The sequence below is a fragment of the Dermacentor variabilis genome, chromosome 5, assembly GCF_050947875.1.
Source record: "Dermacentor variabilis isolate Ectoservices chromosome 5, ASM5094787v1, whole genome shotgun sequence".
Classification (NCBI taxonomy): Eukaryota; Metazoa; Arthropoda; class Arachnida; order Ixodida; family Ixodidae; genus Dermacentor; species Dermacentor variabilis.
Genome location: NC_134572.1, coordinates 105,174,130 through 105,200,065, shown reverse-complemented (window position 1 = coordinate 105,200,065; position 25,936 = coordinate 105,174,130). Strand labels below are relative to the sequence as shown.

Here is a 25,936-nt window from a genome sequence, read left to right as displayed (position 1 = left end):
CTCAAGCTAACCACTTTTTTCTTGTGGCATGTTCCTTCCGTGCAGCAGCCTTGAATACCGACAACGCACGACCTTAGACCACCCGCTTTTTCGCGAGTGGATCGATCGATGCGGATTGTGGTGGGCACATCGACTAACAGGTAGATTTCGCGCTTGTTCAGATGCACTAAGCTGCGATTGTCTCCGTATTGCACGTCAAAGTGAGGCTGGAAGCTCGTGCTATGCTTCAATTTCCGTTTATAGGTGGCGTTTTCACGTGGTGGGAGACTCGCTAGCCTCTATTTACTTCTCCGTGCTTTAGGGAAATTACTGATGCCCAGCGGCTTTTAGGCAGTGAGTACCAGGGCCCATTTGTTAGTGAATGAACGGCGCAATGTGATTTATAAAACACGTTTCTTTGTGCCCATGAGCGAGGTGCTGCAACGAGAGGTAATGTATTTCTTATGCGTGTTTCACGTGGCGCGGACACGCGTCGGCGCGCGCACCTTCTGCCTGTGACTACGCTGAAAAAATGGCAGCACTATGGTTTCTGTCGTTACCGACCGTAACGGACACAGTTTAAAGCAATACTACTTACTTTGAGCGCTACAAAGTGGTTCGTGCCTTCGTAGGGTTGCATTTCGCCCTAATATCGTCTGTATTGATATGGCATCAATGCAAATATCGGGAAAAATAACGCCAAAGTTGACAGAGACTCCAGTTTAGTCCCTACCGAGATTCCTATTAGAAGCAAAACGCGGTGCTATTTTGTGCCCTTAGTTTGGAGGAGACTAATAAATTTCGTTGGTGCAAATTTTGTTAGGCGTAAATAAATAAGTTTCCTGTAGAGCGCTCCCGACAGCGGCTCGTGTTGTTTCGTTTCGAGTCGTCAAAACACACATAGTGCGTCGGCAACAAAGATAAAGCTGGGTCGGTGAGCTTGATTTACACTGTAACCAGCCAAGCCGTTGGCGATGGGCCACGCTGCCTGCTGTTGAATCTCACAAGCGACGTTTCGCTTGATTTGCTTTAAACCTTTGCTCTTTTTTAATCCCGCACTTTAAACTCTGCCATCGACAATGTGTCTACGTGTGTTGCCGTTCTTTCTTTCTTTGCGCTCTGTTCGTAGCTGGGACGTCTATGAACCGTGTAGCCTTTAGCACATAAAGGCGTGTCGGCTTGAAAAACAAGAAAATCAAACTTCGAGCTGAACACGAGAATCGACTCACTGGGGCAATTGGAACACAAGAGAGCAGTGCCTCTGTTGTGCGGAAATCGCGATTCGCAGTCGTCGGCAGAAAGACATTTATTTTTCGCTAACATGTCATCTGGATTTTCTTTTTCTTCTTACAGATGTTATGTTGGTAGAACAACATACATGATATTGTAAGCACTTGCGATTCTTCTTGCAACACTTTGGAGCGGTCGAGTTAACGTTCCGGATACTTGAGATAGCTGATGATGATTTTTGAGCGAGAGAAAGAGACAGAGAAAATAAAAGGGAGAGAAGATATGGGCGTCAACCAGAGCCTTGAATGGTTTGCTACCCTACTCAGGGGGAATGGGCTACGGGATGAAAAGAAACACACAACAGATGTTGCTTCGTCAGGAGGTGTGCATCGAAACTACACAGTCGCTTACTTAGTTCTGAGTATTTTAGGAACGGCACTAACGGAGCTATCGCTTTCTAAATGACACTTCGCTAAGTACACCGTGGTAATTTGGTGGGTCAGCGCTTCAAAAGTAGCGCAGGGAAGGCTCGAATCAAGAGTTTCATGGTCATTGATTTTCAGTGCGTGATAGACACATCACGAAGTGTGAGCCGACAGAACAGGAAATCAACAAGGAAAGTGAAGGAAACGAGATGTTCGTGAAAAAGATTACATGAGCACCAATAAAATGTGTTCGAACTTTCTGAATGTCGCCTGCAAGCGCCCCAGTGAGTTCCTGTGGCTTCTAACACCTTCTACCATTTGCTTACCGACGACGACGCCTTGCATTTGCTCCACCCACACGGAAGACGCAAACCGTACCGCTTTTGATGCGTTTTCTGGGCCTCCGGGACTCGCGACGTTGCTACATAGGTTGTATGCCAGAGCCGAGCCGCCGCCGGTTACAAAGATAACATAATATTGAAAGGGTGACGAAAGGCACTGTTTGCCGACGAAGAACATTTGTGACTTGCCTCATTTGCGACCCACTGCACGTACGTACACCTCGCGTTTCATCCCCTTGTTGTTCGGCGTGCTGCTGAGTCAAGGATTTCTACTCTCTCCTCATGTACGTGCTCTCGCCCACCAGGTTCAGCTCTTCGTTGCCCAACAAAAGCTAGGCCTATACCATCGGGGGCTTTCAACCGCGCTCTTTAGGGCATTTTCAGTCGCGCAAAATTCGCTGAGCATCGCAAAAGAAGCCTACGCCGCTGCTGCGGCTGCGCCTGATTCGCGATTCTATTCCTGGGAAGTAAAGTTTCCTTGCTTAGCCTGAGTATTCTGTATCTAGCCATGGCGCGTCCCTATAGTAAGTGCATCCGTGCAATGCAACAGAATATTCTTTAACGAGGCCATTAAGCAAAAAAAAAGACTGATTCTGCTGTGAAACAAGTAAATTGAGCTTCATCGTATTTGCACTGAAAGCTTTGTGAACACGAATCACTTTCGGAAGTACGCCAAGCAATATAAGATCATGACATCACGCGAAACATGGCAACACTTCTGATAAAATGTCAAATGCAGATTTAGTAGACGCCAAGCTACACTGTAATTTTTCGAGTGCAGCTCTAAGCTTGGGAATGCGCAAATACAGTTGTGCTGGAGTCGTATTTTTCGGGCGGCACCCGCCTTGCCTTTCACTCTGTGTAACTTGAACCTTGCAGGCCGCGTTACGAGTAGAAGCGGACAAACATGAGTGACAGCATATGCTGGGCCTAAGTGTAAGCATATCATGCAATAGTTACCAGTGGGAACCCTGGCGCTAGTTTCTACACGAGCTGCAATGGTTCAGCGCAAGCAAGTGTCAACAAAAAGTTCCTTTAAAAAAAGAAAACCTGCGTGGTTCAGCCAGCATTGCAATTATGGAACGTACATGGATTTGCCTAAACTTCGTCCTTCTGGCTTCAAATGGCACCGCGAGTTTGTAAATTCGTCATTATCAACAAAGTACTGTGTAACAGATTATTGTATAAACACCATTAAAATTGTCCGACGGCAGCATTCGAACACAAGACCTCTAGCACGGAAGCTTGATATTAAAACCATTACGCCGCGGACGCATGCATCGACAAGCGACATAAAATACCCTTATGAATTTATCGCGGGCCATCCAGGTATTTATGATGCTTGGTGCGTTTCGATCTGGCCACTTCGACACGCTCAAGCGTTTCAATTAGTGGGAATCGTGCGTGTTCAGAGCGCATTGTGCCCTTCGCGAAGTATAGATTGCTGCGAAATTCAGGACAATGAAGGCACTTAAAGAGCAATAAACAAAGCCACCAGAACGTCTTAATCCACAAGTACGAAGATAGGACACATCAATTTACTTCCCATCTTTCCCATGGTGGCTGAATGATCGCAGCGCCAGGGCTGCCTCTAGTAATCATTGTGTGCAACTCTATGCTTGTAAGGACTCCTTGCTCGTGCTCCTACTGCCAGACATTTCTCACATTACCTGAGCACAAATTACGAAGGATGTGTTCGCAGCATACGAGGCCCTTGCGTGCGAATGATGCGCGAAACTTAAGGCAGGATAAGATCGTGTAGACATACTCCTATGTTTCATAAAGGGGCTTACTTGTAATGCAAAGTGAATGAAGTATATCGTGTTTGCGAAGAGTATGAACTCTAATGCCTACTCTTTGAAGCTCAGTTAAAATGCAGGGACGAGAAGGTAAAAGCGGTCAAGGTTCAGGACACTGTATCAGCGACAGACTGTGTCGCCTAAGTACAGGTAATATGTGCGCCAATTTTACTGCCGCGCGTACCCCGGAAGTGTGTTACAATCACCGTCACTTTTATTACTGCACGCATGTATTGTTCCTGGCAGAATTTTATGTAAGCTCTTTGTAATGCTTGTTCGCATCGTCGATCAACGTTATGGGGCATTTCGCTTGCTCCTGGTTTTGCGTAATTGCCGGAAAATTGTGAATACTTAAAGCTGGAAGGAGTTGAATAAAAGCGACAATGAGAGAAATAGTGAGAGAGCGAAGAAAGAAAATACCTACATAGACACACCTAAACTATGCGCGCACCAATGACTTGTAATTTCACAAAACAACAGCACACATATCGGAACGAACACGCAAAGTTAGAAAAAAAAAAAATAGCTGCCAGAATTACATTTCTTTCGGTGCTTCAAAGATTATTCATTCGCGACTAAAGCATTACTGGTACGGCGAAGAAAATACTACTATAAAGATCAGTGCTTTTCAAAAGAAGTTTAAAAACGCGAAGGTAGAAAGAAAACAGTGTTTCCACTATTTTTTTTTTATTTATTCCGGCATCGTTGCACATGGACGACTGCTCACAGAACCTTCCTTACCAGCAGCGGCCAGAGTACTGACAGCATAATAATAAAACATTTGTTCAGTTTACTTTCGAGTTAGGCTAAGTCATCGCTAAGTAACAGAAGTAACCTCACATATTGGAGCTCTCAGTCATAAGGGAAAAAGTTATATCCTGTGTGATAAAGGATTACGAAGTTTTATTGTATATAGTGCACTGAGTATGGATTCCCATCAATGCGATTGCAGAGCAAAGAGCCAACAGAAAATACTGAATACGTAAGCGATCTATCAAATGCGAATTAATTTATCTCAAACGAACCATTATGACGTCTTTCCGCTGAAGTTTCATTCCGGCAAAATTATAAATCAAATTAGTCTTTCCGTTTCGTGAGATTAATCGCTTCAATGCTTATCGGGTTTGCAATGACTGGAGAGTGCCCATGAAAAGATTGGGTTTTGCGGCGTAAATTTCATCCAGAATCCGAAAGCAAGATCCAGACTAGGGATTGCGAAAAGCCTGGAAGTGAAATAAACCGCAAGCTTTCCCATTCTGCAGCGATTCTATATGGAAGAAAACAGGAATTCGCTAGTGTCGGAAGAAACTCAACGTACTCTCGTTTACTTTTTATTCGAGTGCATACATATAAAGTTTTATACTTTTTTATTTTTATTGAAGGTCAAAGATTCTTTCGGAACTAAATTTTACACAAAATCTCGGGTGCAGTTTCAGTACAATTACCGACAGCAAATTAACTCCCTTTATGAGTCTCTAGTTTACGTCCGCTGATCATGACGCATCATCGATCCCTGTTGCTTCTGATTACAAAATCGAAATTTGCTTTTATTCAAGAAACGCATCTAGGGGTTCAAGTTGGCGTCTTAGACAGGAATATCGAGTTCCAGAGTTTGTCACTATGTTTGAGCAATACGGCCAAGTACTATACTGCAATAAGTATTATCCCCCTCCCTAAGAATGAAGTGCATATTTTTAGTGTTTTAGTGTTTAGCAGCAACAAGAAAAAAAGAAGGGGGAACTTCGGCATCGAAGATATGCAACGTAGACCGGAGGCAAGAAAGAACTCTTATCTTTTTCCAACTTTTCAGAACGGAAACTCATTTTGCCTGTAATGCCCTAAACTGTTGAAATTATACATCTTTTCTTTCCAGCTGTCACGTATTTGTGAGAACTTTCCTGCCTTTAGAAGCGGAGTGATAACGCCGGACACTTTCCAAGTAAAATGGAACTCACGTTTTTATTCTCTTGTGCCATTTTGTACTGGAACCAGTGTATATATACTTCTACATAAAAACAAAGGTATGCAATCTTGGTGCAGTGTTTCCTTTTATTTTACTTAAACAATAGCTACATATGCTTCAATCTATGTGTTGTAGTATTTGCGATATTTTTTTTTTTTTTGTGCCGTACACAGCAAAGCTTTCATTGAGAACAGCGCACGTCTGTGGAGCAGCCCAGAACTTTGATGAATTTTACCATCTTAGAAAGCTCGAGCCTATGCTGACAAAGCCTACGTATAAGGAAGGTGCCCATCTTTAATAAGATGAGGATATGGTCACCGGATAGTGCAATGCAACTTCGTCGTGGTCAAATAGTTGTACTTGCAACATTTCTAAATTATTTCTGCTGCTAGGTTAAAAAATACGACAACGTGTAAACGCACTTCAACTTTCGGAGCTTATCCATTCATCTTCCTACATACTGGCTCACTGTATAAACGCTTGCGGATGCAACTTCAGCCGATGTAAATCACACATAAGCAACAGAAAGAGAGATCAAACTAAAGGATATAGTTCGCTTAGCCTGGGAGAAGAGGGGAGTACAACAAGTTTGACGCTTCTTAAAGCAATCGAACATCCAGAGCTCACGCACACACCTGTCGTGTGTTCGTCATTGATGAGCCTTACTCCGCCATCGAGTATAATTTTTTTTTTCCTTGATCCGCAGTTGTAGTAAGTGCCCCCGAAAACGCTCACACGCATTCGCACGTTGACTATGTATGTCATCATCGGATTAAAATTATGGCCGCTTTATCGAGCGTGGGACCTTTCTGCAGCGAGAAAGACACTGAGACTGCCACGGGTATCCCGTTTGGGAGAGGGTGCGCGATGAGAAACACTAACCGGGCGAAGAAGAGGCGGAGGAGGCGAAGCCCGCCAGGAGCGCAATCCAGCCGAGTGGAGGTATCCCGGAGTCCCGTCGGCGGCGCATGGTATCCGAGCGTCGGCAGCGCACACCGTATCCCAGCGAGGCACCAAATGAGCACGGTGCGCGCTCGCTTTGAGGACGCGAGGCCGCCTGGCGGTCCGCGCGTGAACCTCGGCTCCCCCCCCCCACCCCTGCTCTGCCCCCAGCCACCCTCCCCTCCCTACCGATGCCCTCCCGGCCGCTGGTTGGCGTGCGCGTGCTGGGCAGCGCCACCGCGCTGCTTCGAAGAGCGAGCACGGGGCAGCACTGGCTAGAGCGCCGTCACTGCCGGCTTTTCGGAGGCCAGTTGGGGGAGGGGGGGGGGAGGAAACGAGGGTTGTCGAACCCGAATTGTGGTGCGGTGTGTTTACCAGACGCAATAAAAAGTGCCCACCACCTGGGCTCTCTCCTGTCTCTAAGTTCGTGCATCTTTTATGGAGAGCGTGGCGAACATTTCACGCCCTGACCTATGAACTATACCACGCGACTGAAGAGCTTCGAGTATAAGTACGAAGGTGGAATCTCGTGCAACGTAAAGATGAAAGTCGCATACGATCTTAACAACTGTGGGAAAGACATTACATTGAAGTGGTGGGGTGACCAAGAGGGGCGCCGTACTAACGGCGAGTGGCGTTGTTATTGTATATATATATTGCGTGGCCATAAAGTTTGCGGAGTCGTAATATGTTTCCGCCAACTGACGAAAATTCACGCCTATGCATTAAAAAACAAAAAGATCTGTTTTGCCTGCTGTTTGGTTGCTTGATTATATTTTAGCAAATATTTTAGTTGCCGTCATAAAGACTTCAGCGCGCGCTGAGGTTCTCACTCCACAGCTATTTATTTTAGTTGAATCAATGTATAAGAAATCGACCCAAGCCTAGTACACTGACTCTTAATATACACAATACTCTATATACAACACGATTACACGTACGGGTAGCACATCAGTGGAGCGACGGCATACGTGCATTCGTGTTTTCCATAATTTCATAGATGTAAGATCATATAAAGTCAGGCCAAGTACGTTTCGCGCTGCGTGACACCACAAGATGTCTTCTTCCGCAGAAATCTAGCGGCATATCCTTCTCTGAAATGCCAGCGAGCACGAACACATACTACTAAAATATTGCGTAAAAGAAGCCCTTGAGCACAAACTTCGCAGAATCAAGTTTATTTGAACGCGTGGAATTTTTTAGGGTTTTGTGTGTGTGTGCGTGCGTGTGTGTGTGTGTGTGTGTGTGTGTGTGTGTGTGTGTGTGTGTGTGTGTGTGTGTGTGTGTGTGTGTGTGTGTGTGTGTGTGTGTGTGTGTGTGTGTGTGTGTGTGTGTGTGTGTGTGTGTGTGTGTGTGTGTGTGTGTGTGTGTGTGTGTGTGTGTGTGTGTGTGTGTGTGTGTGTGTGTGCAGACGTATTTTCGGAGGTCTCAGGTTCTGATTGCCTGTGCTTTTGGTTACCGTGTGTGGCATCGCTGGGAATTAAGATTCGCGATGAATAAATCAGCCACTGTTTCAACGTTGAACCTGCTACTCCTTCTGAGTCACTTCTCGCGAAGAATCTATAGCCTTCGAAAATGAGTTTGTGTCGTGAGTCTTCAGCAACCACAGTGCTCGGCGCAAAAATTGCTACACGGCGTGTCCGCATTACAAGCGTTTGGGGGCCTAGTAATCGCAGGTCTTGGCACGTAAAATGACAGATTTTATTTTAATTTTCTTTAAATATCTCGAAACTGTGTTTTACCCTTTACTCGTGACAAGCAAAGTAAAAAGACACAACATAGTGGCAGTGAATTTGCCTCTTTTTTGTACACAGATACTTATACATAGATGTACACAGATAATTGAATCGAATTGCTGAGCCAAATTGCTTTCGATGGGCCATTCGTTTCTTTGTTTCGGTGGATATCTCGCGATTGAAACAAATAATTGGGCTGATTTCGGTGTGGCAAAGGGCCCAAAGTAGATCAATCCTCTGCACGTGGGCATTGGCTTTTTTACGCCATACATTTCGTCTTTCTTTGGGGAGGAAGGGGGAGGGGGTAGCTCGGCGTTGCCAAAGCTGGTTCTCGTGTCTTCTTTTTGAAGCTGACCTTGACCCACCTAACAGCGGCTGCTCTTATATTACTGATGTGCCGACAAAGCCTAAGCGATTACTCTTGTCCCTTGCCTTTCATAATTGACGGAGGCTAAAGAGCCCTTCCACATATAGATGTCTACCAATAAGTAAGCTCAATCAACTAAATCCGGACTGCTAATGTAGGAAGGCTAGACCTAATGGACAAGGCTAAAAGTCGAAAGCGTTGTTTAAGAAATGCGCCACGACTAACATGCTTTCTCAGTTCATAAGTAGAACATATGTCAAGGACGCGCTTGTAAAATTAAACGAAGGTAAACATAAAATTACTCTAAGCGTCTCATTTGCGCTCAGTTTCCAGCATAATGGTAGCTGTGCCGGTGGTATAGTCTTTGCCATGGAGAAGAAATCCGTAAATTTTCGGCATGAAAGAGAACTCGGAACCAAAAATAATGGGTACCTGTTAAATTTAAACAATAATGATGCCGCGGCACGAATGCGAGATTGTGTTGAAAAGTTGAATTTATCTTGTCGATTAAGTTGAGCGGCTCTATCGTTGCTTCATACAGGTTATGATTTAAAATATACACTCGTGATGTCACGCCAACGGATCTATAGCAACTTCCATCTACGGCAGCGATGAACAGCGTAGTGCAATTGTCAATAACGATGACAGAGCAGGCGGGAATAGCCGCTTTCGAATAAGCAGATTAGACTTCTAAATAACATGCCCCCTAAGAGACTGCCTTCTCTTTTTGTTTGTTTCTCTTTCTTTCTTTCTTTCTTCCTTTCTTTCTTTCTTTCTTTCTTTCTTTCTTTTTTTTTTTTGCGCTGCGGTCACCGTTAAGAACGTAATCTATCAATACCGACCAGCATTCTTTCTTATTCAGATTGTTCGCGGTTATTTTCCGCGTTTTTATATCACCCGAGAATGCTGTTTCTGTGTGGTTACAAATTTCTGGATGAACTCGTTTAGATAATATTAATCTGTCGTACCAGGTCTAGACAGCTCGTTCTTTTCTAATGCGTCTGCGTGGATATAACTGCCAGCCCTTCTCTTACAGACAGTACAGATTGAGAAAAAGTACTAGAGAAACAGTTCACCCCCTAACCCTAAACTCGACAAGGGCCCAAGCGGTAGGTTGGAGGCAGTTCCAAGCCAAGACCTCCCCCAACCCTGGTCATCTCAGGCGGATATATCCAGACATCTATTCAGACGATATCCCCAAACTATGCGGCAGGGCTGACGCATCTCTTAGAGACATTATCTAGGAAGGTAAGGTTACAGGCAAAAAAAATGCAGTCTCACCAGATGAGACTGCGGCCCAGTGGACGGCCGCACTGCGCAGCTCAACCCTCCAAGTTCAACCGTGGGCCATCCAGCAAGCCCGTGAGGCGGCGAGGACACAGGATCTCCGAACCTCCTCGGGGGTGGCCTAAGCCCAGGTCACCAATTTGCCGGAGTTTTCTATAAAGTTGTTATCACCACCACAGTCCAGCAAAAGTGCAGATTCATAGGTGATGTGCCTATACAGAAATTGAGAGGATATGCCTTTAATATTTGATCAAGAATATAATGAGAGATAAGTTTGCAAGCGAATGTAGTTACATAGTTCCGGCGAATAAAACGAAAGAAATATGAGAAGATAGATACTACACCGCGTCGGCGCTAGTGAACTTGACCGTCTTCTATATTGTATATCTCTAATGTAGGGTTTATCTACAGAAGGGACAGCAGCGCGAGAGATTGTAAACATCGGAGCCAGGCCTCAGGTGGAAGGCTGACACGTGACCTTGACAACGCGCTGTTGCATATATAGGAGCTCTTGTGTAGGCTCGCTGTCTTATCAGTCTGGTAAATTTCCGTTTGCTAACAATTCTCTGTTACCCAATTGCGGTAAACATTTCGGATAGATCCTTCGCTTTTTCTGCTTATTTTCTTTCTTTTTCGTATTGAATTTTTTTCTTTCGGTTCAAACAAGAGGCACTAAACTCTAGCAGATTCTTCGTTCAGGCATAGGCCGGTAATTTTGATTCCGCTATTTCTAGTTACCAAATTCACGTAGCAATGAACTCCACCACATTTTTCGTGTTCTTGCTGTAGTCTGCAGATTTTGTCAAGGATACGAGACAGATGATCATAAACAAATAGCTGCAAGTGAAACATCTACAAAAATATCAGCGCGAAATGCTCAAAATCATTGTTCTAAACGTGCTAGTTGCTTTCGGAGGTGAGCATCTGGACATTAAAGACAGTGCCGTGAAAGGGCATATAACCTATAAACACCGGCCACGAGAATGCTCGGAGCACATTTGCTCAATTTCGATGCCGTATAGCTACGTGTATTCTAGCTTATAACGTGTGCATGAATAATAAGGAAGGTTCCTGATGCAGTTGAATTTGGAGCCCTGTAAACAGCTGTGAACGCCATATTTTCTCACCGTTTCAAGAAAACCAAATGCGATATCACTCTTTCTGCCTTTATTACAGTTTCCTTAGCATAAAACTAAAATACACCCCTTCTGCACATCCTGCAGTCGTCAATGCAAATCAAAGAAAAAGGCGAGAATATAAGAGGGAGAGCGATGCCACCCAAAGAACGAGAAGCCCACTGCATAAGTCTACGAGTGCATGAAATTCCAGAGTCCAATATAAACTGGCAAAAGCGGTAGGTTTGCCTCTTGGCAAGTGAAAATGCATGCGAATGTGCGCGAGCTCCAGGTGTGCGGGGAAGCCATGCGCGAGCGGGCATCTCAACTCGGCGGAAAGTGAGAAAAATGAAAGTGAGAAGGCGAGGAATTCGGCGACGCTCTGGAAATGCGAGTGTGTGTGTGTGTGTGTAGGGCCAGGAACGCGACACCATAGTATGCTGACGGCCAGCGGCCATTTCTGGAAGGACCCTAGGTATAGCGCTGGTGTACCAAGAACGGGCAAGTCAAAACGCCAAAAAGTGGTGTATGCTTAGACAGTCGGACGCGTGCACTTCTCCCAACGGAACGAGAAGAAGTGCGCCAGGTTCCGGGAGTCCTATACTTTCTAGAGAACGCCTTGGCTCTCTCAGAATCGCGTTCCTCAATGTTTTTTCTTGCTCCTTTCATGCGGATGTTTCCCTATTTTCACTTCTTTTTTTTTTCGTACTTTAGTTTCTTCCTATATAGCCCCTTTCTTTCAATTCGTTCTTCTTAGGTTCTTTTTTTTTTCGTCTTCGATTCATTCATTCCTCATGCCACCGATGCGGGAAGGTTAGAGCAGGAAATGCCAGAGACGCAGAACGGCTGGCACCGGCCGAAGGTACACTAGTGGAAGACCGAACACGGCGAAATGGTGGCGGAGGGCCGCGGCATATGTAGAGTGAGGTGCATTTGGTGACGCCGCTCAGATGTAAGGAATCCCGACTCCCCGATCTGCGGTCGCCCGGCGAGAGGCCGGGAGAGTCGACGAAGTTAGGGGAGAGAGAGGGAGAGAGAAGTCCATTATCTGGGGAAGTCGGCGGTCGGGGCCTACACCCGGTCTCCGGAACCTCCGAGAACACTATCGTGGGTCACGGCATGCATTTCCATACGCAAAAGAAAACCGCCCAGCGCTATATACCCCCCTGCTCCCTTGTAGACACCCCAACCCCACCCCGTCTCGCTGGTTCGCCGGCGGGACGCCGCGTTGGATTCGGTGCGCCGCTCCGTTCAGCACAGTTGTGGCGTAGACAAGCGCTGCTCTCAGTGTGGGGCGACGGCCCGGCGGAAGCCGACAAAGAAATACCGGCGTCATCATCGCCCGTAGTATACCTCGTGATCGGATTGCACCGCGGCCTCCCCAGCACCCCTTCTCTCCCGTCTCGCGAGCGCGCGTCTCTCGCAGTGTTATGCGCGTCATGCGTTAGGCCGCAGAAGCTGACTCGCTTTCGGAACACCAGGCCCAGGTGGTTCAGGTGGTCGAGGCGGTATAGTAAAATTGGGCTCGAAGCAAAAGCTCTTCCGCTACTGCGAAAGCAGGGCCTCTTGCTTAAGTTGCTGTTCGTTTCGCGTCGTTCCGAGTTTTTACTTGCAGTTCTATGCGCAAGGTAGGATCATCGCGCTAATATGACTTGCAGATTTCTTGGTTCTCTCTGCTTCATTGAACGGTGCATATAAGAATCTAGAGGTGGTATAATAGCGGTGGTTCATGACACTGCAGTTGACTCGTGGTGTTCGTGAGCAAGATTTGCTTTATAACATATCTGGAATTAAATATTTATTAGGCTTATTTATGCTTTTATTATAGCTACATTTTTATGCCCGCTGTCGTTAGCACTTGTGTAAATATTTCCTGCTTACGCGTTGTCTGTTGCAGTGGTGTGCGTCGCACCATCGCGATCGGACTTGTCGGGAATATGCAAAACATTAACTGTTAAGAAATAGACTCAGATGGTCATTGCTGCAAAACTTTCACTATCGGAGCCCTGTCCCGATACTCATTGCTAGGTCTCGAACGTCACTTTCAAACTTCTTAAGAATGTGAGAGGTGCTAAAGCGTGCGGGTAGTTGTTTCATGTTGTACTAATGTTTTATTTACGTCCTTTTTTTGTTTCATTCCTTAGGCTAGAACAGTTGGCCGTCGTTTTCTCTCGTTGTCAAAACAAGAAAGACCGGCTACCAACTTTATCAACTGTGTAGTTAGTGATCGCTGGCGCTGTTTTCTGAATAGTTAAGTAGTCAGTCCGCTGCGAAGCAAGGCGCAGGAGTGAAGAAGCTCCACACGATCGGTTTTTGCGCAGAGCACAGTATTGTTGAGCACACAAGAAATACAACACAGAAACACAATAAAAAAAAGAAAAAGAAGAAAGAGCGAAGGGCACATAATCGGCGTCTGGACGTTTCGGTCGATTACACGTCCGACGGCACTTCCTATGAGGTGCCTTGAAAAAGAAAGCTGGACGCCTGGACAGCGACTGGCAACCTTCTCTTCAGCCAGATCGCTAAGCTTTCCGCTGCACTCTGTGCATTTCCGATCGTGCCGAGGTTAGAGGACAGAAAGGCGCCGGAAGACGGCTGTGCGCACTCAGCACCTTTAGTTGCTGCTTTTCGCGTGGTAGATCAAGCCGACAGGCGCAGTCACGTGAGCTATGGAAGCACTGGCCCTCAAGACAAGAGTGTCGCGTGGAAGCACAGTAAAAGTTCGGTGGCGCTGAGCGAGAAGCTGAGCTAAGGGCTTTTGCCTTTTTTTTTCTTTTTCCTAGTCAATCCAGCTACTGTCTGGTCGTTATGAAGAATGGGGTGCCGTTGACTTTGTCGACAGGTTGAGTGACAGTGCCGGAAGGGAGGGCTTAGCTGTAAGGATACTTGAAGGCTGGCCCTCGCCATTTCATCCGCGTTTCCGAAAGGCCTCTCTTAGTTATTGTTCGGCAAGTTAGCTGTCTGCCTTCTCACCTCTTGTTCTGTCTGCTTAGCAGTGCGTCTTGCTCGTTAAATTATAATGGAAATATAGCGTGAAGATGAAACATGATTAGCGTCATCTGCTCACCCTACTTTGTTTTCTTGCGTTCTGTCTTGGCGCTGCTATTCGATATCAGCAGTAGCAAATTAATCGCATTTGCACCTACTGTGTTATTCTAAAACAGGCACCTTGTTTTTCAGCAATTTCATTTTCCTCAACATTTTGGTTGGGCTGTGAAATCTTCTCATCCTTCCGACGCGATGTTCTTCAGCTTCTGGTGTAAGATTATAGAAAGAAAGAAACAAAGAATAAATGAAGAAGTGAAAAAAAGCGGTAGCATGATGAGGATGTTTTGTTCGCAGCCTCTTAAGGTTGCTCATAAAATGTCTTGCCTCCTGTGTATGTTCTTCCGGCAAGGTTTACAATATTGCAAGTGTTATCCTGAGGGAACTACTCTCCATATTGCAGCTCCTGAAGACAGTTCACCGTCAAAGAATCACTTTGGCCACATAATTCTTGTGTAATTATTTTTATGCCCGAGTCTGAAGTGCCCTTTCATCATCTGATGTTCTCTCTGTCGTTAACTTCTCTCTGTCCACATTGCGGGTGGAAACTTCTTGCTCTTCTCTTTGACTTGTATGCAATAGTGTCGATGTAATAGCAGCATCCACGTACCCCAACGAAAACAAACGAGTTGGTCGTGCTGTCTATTCGACGCGAAGTACCACGTCTCTGGGTGAATAAACTGTGACGGAGTATGAGTTAATATGTATCATTTTGAGCGCTTCTTATCTATGAATGATTTCTCATAAGCCGAACTCTTCCGAAGTGCCTGCTTCCAGGATTCATAACAGCACGGCTGCGAAGGCCGTCGGCGGTGTGAGCAGAGCGTAGGAAAGATTTTCTTTCATGTTTGTGAGTATGACCTTTCAGAATGCCGGTATATCTGCGAGAGCACTTTTATGGTGATTCGAATGCTACATTAGTTCAACGAAAGAAAGCCTGGCTTCACTTTAAAAAAAATTAAATTATGGAGTTTTACGTGCCAAAACCACTTTCTGATTATGAGGCACGCCGTAGTGGAGGACTCCGGAAATTTCGACCACCTGGGGTTCTTTAACGTGCACCTAAATCTAAGTACACGGGTGTTTTCGCATTTCGCCCCCATCGAAATGCGGCCGCCGTGGCCGGGATTCGATCCCACGACCACGTGCTCAGCAGCCTAACACCATAGCCACTGAGCAACCACGACGGGTATGGCTTCACTTGGTGAGTGTCTGTGTGTCACTGCATCGGATGCAGACGAGGGCTTGAAGAAAGAAGATCACATAGGAATAAGCTGTCGTCATAACGGAAGTTGGAATTTGTTGATGTCTAAGGAGGCAAGCACCAAGGTGTTCCGTGTCGGCTTTGCTGTCTGCGAAACGCTGGAAAGAAGCCGCTTGAATACATTCACACTCGGCTGCCGCTACGCAGCTTTACAATTACGACTATGATGCACTTCACTGGGTGTACGTACAAATTACGCTTAGCAAATTAATAGCAAACAGTTGATGCTTCTTTACATTGAAATAGGTCCAAGCCTACTTTGACGCAGAGTTTGATTGTTTACACGAAATGTATTAGCTGAAATCTCTTCACTGGTTGAGGTCTGTTCTATCTTCATCAGCATTTTCTGATGCTTCCATTCAAGCTTTCACTTTCTGTGGACCTTTAAACAGAGCGTCATCAGCGTCACTTTCCTAGGTAGTGCTGACCAGATACGGTCAGATATAGGTCCCCTTCATCTCAGTGTCCAATAGTTCATAGTAGAAACAATGCGTAAATGGTACACTTGCCGTTGCTGTCGTATATTCTTTTTATTTAGCTTTTTTCTCAGTAGCAGAGGCATTTTCGTACACGGTATGGATAATTAGTGATGCGCTGTCAAACTGTACAATTTTGTAAGCCCAATTCTTAGCTTATTTTTCGTTATTTTTTTTTCTACCAGACCACGTGCTGCAAAAATGCGCGATTGTCATGTCACTTTCTTGAATAGTTTATTTACTGCTTCGTTTTTATAACTACCCATACCTTAACACACTTTGTCGCGTCTCTAACAACCATATTACATTGGGCAGCGATGCATATTCACAACAGTTGTGGCCTTTCTACACCGTGTTAAAACCGGAGGAGATGATCGCTTTCCCATTGCACTATCCCTGTCAAAAATGGCCTGAACGATGTGAAATCAATATCAAGGCAGCGTACGAGTAGATATCCGATTTTCATAAAAGAATTCTCATTTACCAAATATATTACGTCAGTATAGTTACCATTTTCTAAAAGTACCGTTCATAAAATTCTTCTCAATTTACTGCAGATTATGTCACATGGTCGAAATGTTACACGGCTATTTCTTGAGCGATGAAAACAACACAACTTAGACTTCAGATCTAGACCGAATAGCAGCTTCAGGAATTATAGGTGTACGTGTTGCCGTTCACAAATGACCCGGGCCATGAAACCACGAGCGTACGCAAGGACAGTGCACCTATTTTTGCATTATAATTGCACGCAACCCCAAGCAAAGGTTACTCAACGGGACGATACTTTAGTTAACATCCTGGATGCTATCTGTCGTTACTCTCTCTCTTTAATCCAGATGAGCACAAACCCGATGTAATTCTCTCCGAGCACTATATATATACGGACGGTGAGGCAATATCGCGCGAGGGTATGCCGCTAATGGCTCTGAGGGAAAGCGTAAACTTTATTTAACGGCTTTTTCTTGCCGAATTAGCCACGCTACACACACGAGGCGTGCGTGTGTGCATGCATGCACGAATCCGCGGCAACGGCGTTTGGCGCGCACAGAAAATGAAATCGATCCGTGCAACATGCCTGCTTTTTTTTTCTTCGCCGTTCTGCTTATTTCTTCTTTCTCTCTGGCTTTGCCTGAACGCCTTGTTCTCCTCGCCGCAGGCAACGCGCACGGTCGCTCGCTCGGGCGTGCGGCAAAGCACGCACGGTCGCCTGCGAACACGCTCCTTGATGCGCGGTGCCCACCCTCGGCCCCGCCCACTTGTTTTTATGCCGCTTTGTTCTTGTTTTTTTTTTCGATTTTTTTTCTTGCCTAATACCAGCGGCATCGTGTAAACGCGGCCCGCTCCCATGGCGTGACTTGTCGCGCTTTCGGAATCCTCTCGTCAGCGTTTTGGCAAAGAAAAAAAAAACAAAGGAACGGGAGAGGGTGAAAGAGAGAGAGAAACAACCAAATCCAGGGAGGCGTAGCTGCCGCGTAAGTGGTCTTTACCCTCTTCCGAGATCGAAAAGACACCTTTTTGCCGCGGAATGGGCGTCGCCGCGGATATAGATAAAACCCATCTTATGGCTGCAAGGAACGGGCTCCAAAGCACCACCTGACGCGTCCCGTCAACATTGACGGTTCTTCTTAATTCATGGCTTCTTTCGCTGGCTGTCATTTTGCTTTCTCCTTGGGGATATAGCAAGCTGCAATTGACCCTTCTTGCAAGGAAATATCGATGACTCCGGTGCATAGTACGGCGTGCGTCGTTCTTTGCTAGTAGATGGCTCATCAATTCTGATTCGTTTCGGGAAATGAATGCGCTCACTGCTAATTCGAAGAAGTATAGCGTGTAGACCTGCTCCAGGCCATGACGTCACAAGGATAGATTCCTACCGCTACCTACAGCGGAACGACTGATTCTGGTAGGCCCTCGTATTTCTATTGGTCACGAGCCTTCTATAGTCGTCGTACAGCAAGCCATAGATTATTGCGGCGACGAACCCGCCGTGGAAGCTTATAGCGGCTATGGTGTTGCTCTGATAAGCACGTGGTCACGGGACCTAACCCCGGCCGCGGGGGCAGCATTTCTATGGTGGAGAAATGCAGAAACGCCAGTAAGGTGAGGGGGTCCCGTGCACTGGGGGCACGGTAAGGATCCCCCTGGTGGTCGAAATTAACCTGGAGTTCCTCCACTACGGCATGCGTCATCATCAAATCGTGCTTTCGGCATATAAAACCAGAGAATTAAATTATTTGTGACTGCGAATTGAAATGGCTAGAGCAGAAATAAATCTTTTTTTTTTATCTGCCCATAGCATCTGCGTGTTAGCGACGTCACAGGTTTGTTGTTTACAGTCACTGAGCTTTTCGGCATTGACTGCGCTGCTAATAAACGCATAACGGCGGTGCGTGGATATCTATATGCGGTGATCTGTATACGGGATATTTGTATATATTGTAACGACGTGGGATCGACGAGCAGGCGGAGCAGCACCACTAACAAGTTTGCCTTATCAGTCGTTAGAGAGAAAAACCAACAACATCTTCTTCGTCTCCGCGCTTAACCCAAATACCCGCGCTACTTCAACCTCGTCCCCACTGGCACATAGCCGCGGCAATATAGTTTGTTTTTATTTATTTAAAATACCTTACAGGTCCATTTAAGGGCATTGGGACAGGGGGGACACAAAGTAAGTGTTTCAACAAGGGTAAACAATATAAATATGAATACAGGCAGTCACAAGATAAGTAAAGGAAAGTTGAAAAAATGTTTGTCTGGGCTAAGCTTTAGACAGCGTAAACACAGTAATATACTCATACACGCAAAAAATGCAAAAATACAAGTATGAAAAACAGGGAAGGGAAAGCAGGTCAATAAGATCCTTATACAATGTTTCTACAGGAAGCTTTGCAATTATTCGCGAAAGGCATCACGATTTGTTAAACACGCAATGTTACCAGGAAGACTGTTCCATACGGTTAGGACACGGGGCAGTGCTCATGCGTTAAATGACAGTGTATTGCCGAATATGCGCATGAAACTATGGCTATTGTTAAGGCGACATGACGCGCGCGGGTACTTCAAGCGGCAACACATGAGGTCGATTTCCATGAACGTATCTTTCGAAAAGGCAAAGGAGACTTATCGTGCGACGAGTTTCAAGTAGCTGGAGCGAAATATCTGCTTTAATCTTAGTTACGCTGCAGGTTCTGTGGTAGTTGCTTGTGATGAAGCGCGATGCTCTGTTTTGAATTGATTCTAGCATAGCAACTAAATAATTTTGATGTGGTGACCATACTGATGACGGAAATTCTAACTGTAGGTGAACAAAAGTCTGATATGCTAATTTACAAACTGTAGCAGTGGATTTACGAAAGTTCCGTCGCAGATAACCCGGAGTTTTTGAAGGTCTTGCGTAGATAGCTGTTATGTGTGTACTTCAGGAAAGATGAGTTGTACGTTCAGTGCCAAGGTACTTGTAGGACGAAGTCGGAGGTACGGCGGCGTCATTTAGGACGTAAGAAAAGCGAGTGTTGGGTTAACCCGCCGAGAGGAGGTTACGTTAAGGAGGCTACGTGTCAGGGTCGCGCACGCTCCATCTGTGACCGCTCTCTGGCCACGACAGTAGCATGGTCCATACGGCTCATCCTGCCCATTTCGTAACGCAGAAATCTAAACTGTGACCGTTACACACCTACTATGGACGTTCCCAGAACTTAATCTAAGCCGTCTCCGCCACCTCCGGGCAACAGGCCTTCGGCCTGGCCGCCCACCCGACCTTGAACGTTGGATTCGTGGACCACATTATCGTTCCCTTCCAGAGTATGTGCACGAGTCGAATCTGTTCGTATACTTTTAACATCCTTCGTATTATGCCTAAGGGCAAGCTTTCGAATTAAAAAGAAAAGAAAAGCGAAAGTGAGTGTTTTCGCGAGAGGGACATAACATTACATGTGTCCGAGTTCAGGGTCACCTGCCGTGTACCGCACCAGAAACTGAAAAGGTTAAGGTCATTCTGCAATAATAAATGGTGATCAAAAGGTTTTATCGTACGGTATAAAATGCAATCGTCTCCGCAAAGCCTTATCTGCGATGTTTTGTGGAAGGTCATTAATGAAAATTAAGAAAAAAGAGGACCAAGGACACTGCCTTGCGGTACGCCAGAAGTAACGTCAGAAATAAGCGGTGAGTGGTTATTTACAAAAGTGAACTGTTGCCGCAGGGAGAGAAAGTTTCGGAGCCAAGATAAAGTTAATGAATCCAGTCGGATCACGGATATTTTTGAGATGAGGCGACAATGAACGACACGATCAAATGCTTTCGAAAAATCTAAGAATACACAGTCAGCCTGTTTGTTATTCATGCTGGAATGTAATTCTGTTGTGAATTTGAGCAACTGAGTTTCACAAGATAAGCCTTTTCTGAATCCATGCTGGTTGAAATAAAAAAAGTCGTTTGATTTTAAATGGCGGTAGATATGCGATGCTATGATATGTTCCAGTAGTTTCCAGCAGATGCACGTTAATGAGATGGGAAGGTAATTTCGTGGAGAGTGCTTGTAATCCTCCTTGAATACAGGGATAACCTTTGCAATTTTCCACTCCAGGGGTAGTTCGCCAGATGATAAGGATTTACTAAAAATATGACACAAAATTTGGCTTGAAATTGTAACGGCGTTTTTTAGTATCTTTGAGTTGACATTGTTTAACCGGAAGATGTGGACAATTTCAGATTATTTATTAAAGACGAAATGCCATCTGCTGCAATATCTATTGGTTCCGTAAAAGGATATTCAAAGTCCCGAACTAGGGGAATTGGAACAGCCTTCCTGTGTGAAAACATATGTGAAAGGATCGTTAAATGCTACCTAATAATCAGCGTCAGACAAACGGCTTTCACCATCATCATGTAGCACAATATTGCGGACAGTGTCACCTGGTGATATGACTTGCCAGAATTTTCTGGGGTTGTTGAATAGAAGAGATGGCAGGTGACGTGAGAAATATTTGTCTTTGTCTGTGCATAGCTCTTTGCAGTAAAATTTTAGAAAATCACTGTATGCTGCCCAAGATGAGGCTTGATTGTCCCTTCTGGCCGCCCTATACAGACGCTTCTTCTTATTTCTTAATGTTCTAGTAAACCAAAGATTAGATCTGTCATTTGCTATAACGATTTTTCATTTCATTTCATTTATTTTCACCTTAAAGGCCCGGAGGCATTACATAAGGGAGGGCTTTAATCCTTGTAACAATGTTAGAAGAAATTTATACAACTGTAAAGAAACAACAATAAACAAATACAAGCCAGGAACAATTGTGAAAAAACAAGGAACATCGTGTTAGAGTAAGGGTCGGTGGGATCGGCAATTAAGTAGTGTGGTTATTTAACATTTCGCGGAACGTTTTCCCGTCAGTGCATGACACGATATCTTCTGGGAGATGGTTCCAATGGGTTATAGCGTCGGGAAAGAATGAAGTGTTCATGGCAGACGATCGGGTGTTAATGTTTGCTATGGGACGACTATGGCTTAGGCGAGAGGATCTACGTAAGGGTGGATTTAACAGGGAATGCATGGAGTGTGGATGGTAATAAAAGGTGTGAAGCAAGCAGAGACGAGAGATGATCCGGCGGGAAGCAAGTGATGGTAGTTCAAGTGTACGTTTTAGTGCGGTTATGCTGGTATCACGAGAGTAATTGGAAGTTATAAACCGAGCAGCGCGATTTTGTATTGCTTCTATGTCATAGGTTAGTTATCATTGGGAAGGGTGCCAGATAGATGACGCATATTCTAACTGAGGACGTACGAATGTTAGATATGCTAGCTTTTTTTATTTCTGGTGATGCGGCTTTCAGGTTGCGTTTTAAATATTTAAACGCTTTTCTACCAGTGCTGTTAATTTTTGCTTAAAAAGTTCCCACCTGTCGTTTACTAATCTTGAATAAAAGCAAGGTTTGGGTACGGGCTAGTTGGTATTCCATGGTATCCTACTTGAATTAAAGAATGACAGAAATTCTCCACTAGGAAAAATTAGTCAATTCAGCATTAATATTTCTATAGTCGACCCTATTGTAATCTCTAATACGTTTAGTCTGAACCCGATAGAAAGTTTCTGGAATAGTAATATCTAATTGAAGAATTTTGTGATCGCGCAAGCCTTTAATGTAAGCAATAGGTCCGGGGTTATTAGGTGCGGTAGTTAATAATAAATCTAGGATGTTGGGACCACGGGTGTGTTGATCGACTGTCTGGGTTATATTGTAATCTAGTGTTAAGCTAATAAATTCGGCAGAGGAGCGGCATGATGATGACAAATTTGGCCAATCAATAAGTGGAAAATTAAAGTCGCCCAGGAGATAAACAACAGCCGTGGAACATATGACATGCTTTGTGGAAGGTCATTAATAAAAATTCAGCAAAGAAGAAGACCAAGGACACTGCCTTGCGGTACGCCAGAAGTAACGTCAGAAATAAGCGGTGAGCGGTTATGTAATGCTTTCACGCAGTACATCGAGAAACGAGTGGTCAGCGTCGGGCGGTCGATAACATTTACCCACTAGGACAACTAGGACACGGGTAGAGGCTGTTGCGCATGCGGCCCAAACTATTTCAGCAGGGGAATTTGTGTCTACGAGAAAGGATGGAATGCAGGTTTTTATAGCAATCAGGACACCACCACCCCCCTTCCCACTACGGTCATGCCTGTAAACGTTATATTTGTTACTGCTGGTAAGAAGTTCTTCATTAGTGATGTCGGTGCGCAACCAAGTCTCAGTTAAAGCTACAATATTGAGATCGCCATCTTACAAATAGGCACTCAATGCACCGCGCTTGTTTAGTAGGCTGCGAATGTTCGTGTAAGATAGCGACAGCAGTAACATTAAAGAACATTGCGATTTCATACCTACACCAGCAAATGTTGCCTTTTTTAGCCGCGGGATTGATGACACAACTGTGTCGGTAACGCGGTCATGAATATGAGTGTTATCATTAATACGAACTTTATTTATTGTAAGTTCGAAAGGCTGCTTTCTTGTTTTGGCAAATTCAATTAATTTTTTCCTAGCTTGCCTTGTGGATAAAGAAAAATCTTCACGTGTGGAACACTCAGTACCTTTTAGCTTGTGCGCAAGCGCGAGGATTTTCTGCTTCTCTTTAAAAAGGGCTAATCGTGTTATCATGGGCCGAAGTTTCTCAGAAGAAAAGTGTCCCAATCTATGCACGCGCTCAAACTGTGCGTTCACCATGGTAACGCCAAGATGATCAGAGCAAAACTTTATTACTTTTTTGTTCAGATGCAACCCAGTTTTCGCCTTGCTCATCATCAATACCGAAAAACAGTAAAATACATCATCGCATTCTTTTTTTTCTATATCATCACATCTTGAAATGAGCGAGTGAAGTTGATCACATGAGCTGCGTAACTCGTTATTTGGCTCCGAGATTTCGACGCTATCGAAAGCTGCAACCGTGTTTTCGAGTGCATCTACACTTCCAACTAAGCAGTCTACCCTGGCATCTGTGGCTTCTTGCCGTTCACTGACACCTTTCAGCTCATTTGGAATAGCTGACTGTCTCGTTTCAAGTCTACGCACAGTCTCAAGAACGGAGGTAAGCGTTTGAGCGATAGCATTAGTGTCAGGGCCGGGCTTTGTTCAACATCCCCAGAAAGTTGAATCAATCACCTACCTATGGAGGAACATACGCTCGACAAGAGCGATGACACCAGGCACAATGTATCTGAAAGCGCTTCGGGGCGCGACACCGCAATGAGGCAGTAGTTTTCAGTCTTTATACAAGAAGTGCGAAGAGGGTAACATACCTGTAAATACAGCAAGGGGTAAGTGCCCCATATCGGCGTAGGTGTCGTGCCCAAAGCGAGCCGTGTCCGGACGCTGCTTCATATCCCCTGCCAGGCACTGCGATAATAGCGGTGCAAGATCCAGCTTGCCAGCCCATTCCATGGAGGTACTCCGAGTCTAGCGAACTGAATGGGGACTCAGGCGGCGATGAGAGCAGAGCACTTGAAGATGGGAGCCAAGATTCAGTGGACGAAGCACTGACGCCACATAAAATGGCAGCCTGTATACTACAGCAGTGGTAAGTGGCCCATTCCGGCGTAGGTGTCGTGCCCCTGTGCCAAATATAGTTGTACCAATATTATCCTACTTACCACATATACCGGGCAGTGAAAACTGCTCTTGTTCATATGAAGTGCTGATACTGATGTACAGTGAGGTTGATCCATATTCACCGAAATGCGGCTTGCAGGGTCAAAATGGTTTACGTTGTTTAGCATTACACCGCAAGACTTAATACTGCGCTTTTGCCATTCCGTCTAGTTGAATTGTGACAAAAATATTGGCAGCTGATAGTGATAATCGGAACCGCGGACATCGTTTTACAACCTTCTTAGCACGATTAGGACATTGACAGCCAATCCCGTTAATGCGTTGAAAAGGAGCTACGTAAGCTCATTAAACTTCACTTATAATGGTGTTTTTATGCCGGTGGTATCCAGATAGCTTTGCATGCAAGTAATACCGGAGTCTGTTCATCGTCGTTAGCCCGAGAACATGCCAGTATTACGAAATCAATGCTACACATAGGCACGTCGCAGAATTCTGTCATTACCACAACGGTGCAAAATAAAACCCTGCTGCATTTCTCTCGTTTTTTTTTTTTACATAAACTTCATTCAGTTCGATAAGTAAGGGTCGCTTGCTTAAAGCACATGTAACGAAAACTTCTAATACTATTATCGCTTATAGCATCGTAACTGTAAGACACACGCGCCTTACTTTGGTATCGTTGTGTAGAGGAAAGAAGCCAATAGTGGATCATGGATGGATAACGTGTAGAGATGGCGCCACACATGATGCAATATGACCTAACTTTAGCCTGTCGCTTGGCCTTCACAGAGGCATAGCTTGACAGTACGTTTGTCGATCCTAGCGGAAGTGGTGGCGCTTGAGGAGCTCACTCTGCGATGGTAGACATTAATCATCAAACTCAAAGCTCTGCTTATCTCGATTTACAAGACCTACAAGTGTCACACAATTCGAACGTTGCTCCACCGGTTCTCCCACGAGTACGATACGTAGGGTCCAGAAGCGACGTAAGGAGACTCGGGTAGCCGTACGGAGGGGTGCAAATTCGCGCCCTCCACCTATGACTACGGCGGGCCAACTACGAACACAGCGCTCGGAGCGAGCACACGACTGCAAAATCGCACCACAAGAACCGCACTAGCTGTATCATAAGTTAAGCATGTAAGACCTTTTATTGTGTGAATAAATGTCACTTTTCTATTTGGTTAAGAAAGTTCTGTGCCCTAAAGTACTCATACACCCTAAACAGCAGGCATAAGACGTTCCACGTACCCCACTGTGGCTGCGACCCCGTTACAGCTCTACCCGATAATGTTTTTGTTTTTGTGTTTTGTTCTGCGTGCCGTCTTCGTGGTATTTACAAACGGTGTCATGGTAAAGTGAAAAACTGGGGAATGTATGTCAAGTAAAGCAAAAACAGACTTTCCAGAACGGACACAAAGAAAGAAAGAAAGAAAGAAAGAAAGAAAGAAAGAAAAAAACAAGAAACAAATAACAGAACGTTTTCTGTAAGTACAATAACAACACGAGGCAACATATACTGAGGTGGCCGCCGGAAATTTGTGAGAGGCTGATAGGCTGAACGAGTATTCACATGACTGTGCACAAGATAACGGTTTTCTAGCAACTCTGTTCAAGGGCATGGTCACAAAGCTGCGAAGTCGACACTCTAAAATCCATTTTTATAGAAAGCAACGCACTGGTGGCGTGTAGCAACGTTGTGCGAACCATCGTCGTCACCATCATAATCTGTTCCTTGCATAAGAAAGGCATCTCCCTAGTGATCTCCAACTGCCGCTTACATTATGTAGCAAATTTCATCTTATGCCTTTCAATGTCTTACTCTAATCACAAAAATTAACTCTCGTCATCC

At 45.1% G+C, this 25,936-nt stretch overlaps 1 protein-coding gene across 1 annotated transcript in view; it reads right to left on the bottom strand.

Moving 5' to 3' along the window:
* The window catches only part of LOC142583014 (cell surface glycoprotein MUC18-like), a 310,093-nt gene extending 286,012 nt beyond the window's left edge, over positions 1-24,081 (bottom strand). The window contains exon 1 of the mRNA XM_075693242.1: positions 23,775-24,081. Within this exon, the coding sequence (XP_075549357.1) occupies positions 23,775-23,916 (142 nt within the window). The 5' untranslated portion in view covers positions 23,917-24,081. The remainder of the gene's footprint in view (positions 1-23,774) is intronic.
* Between the last annotated feature and the right edge of the window lie 1,855 nt (positions 24,082-25,936).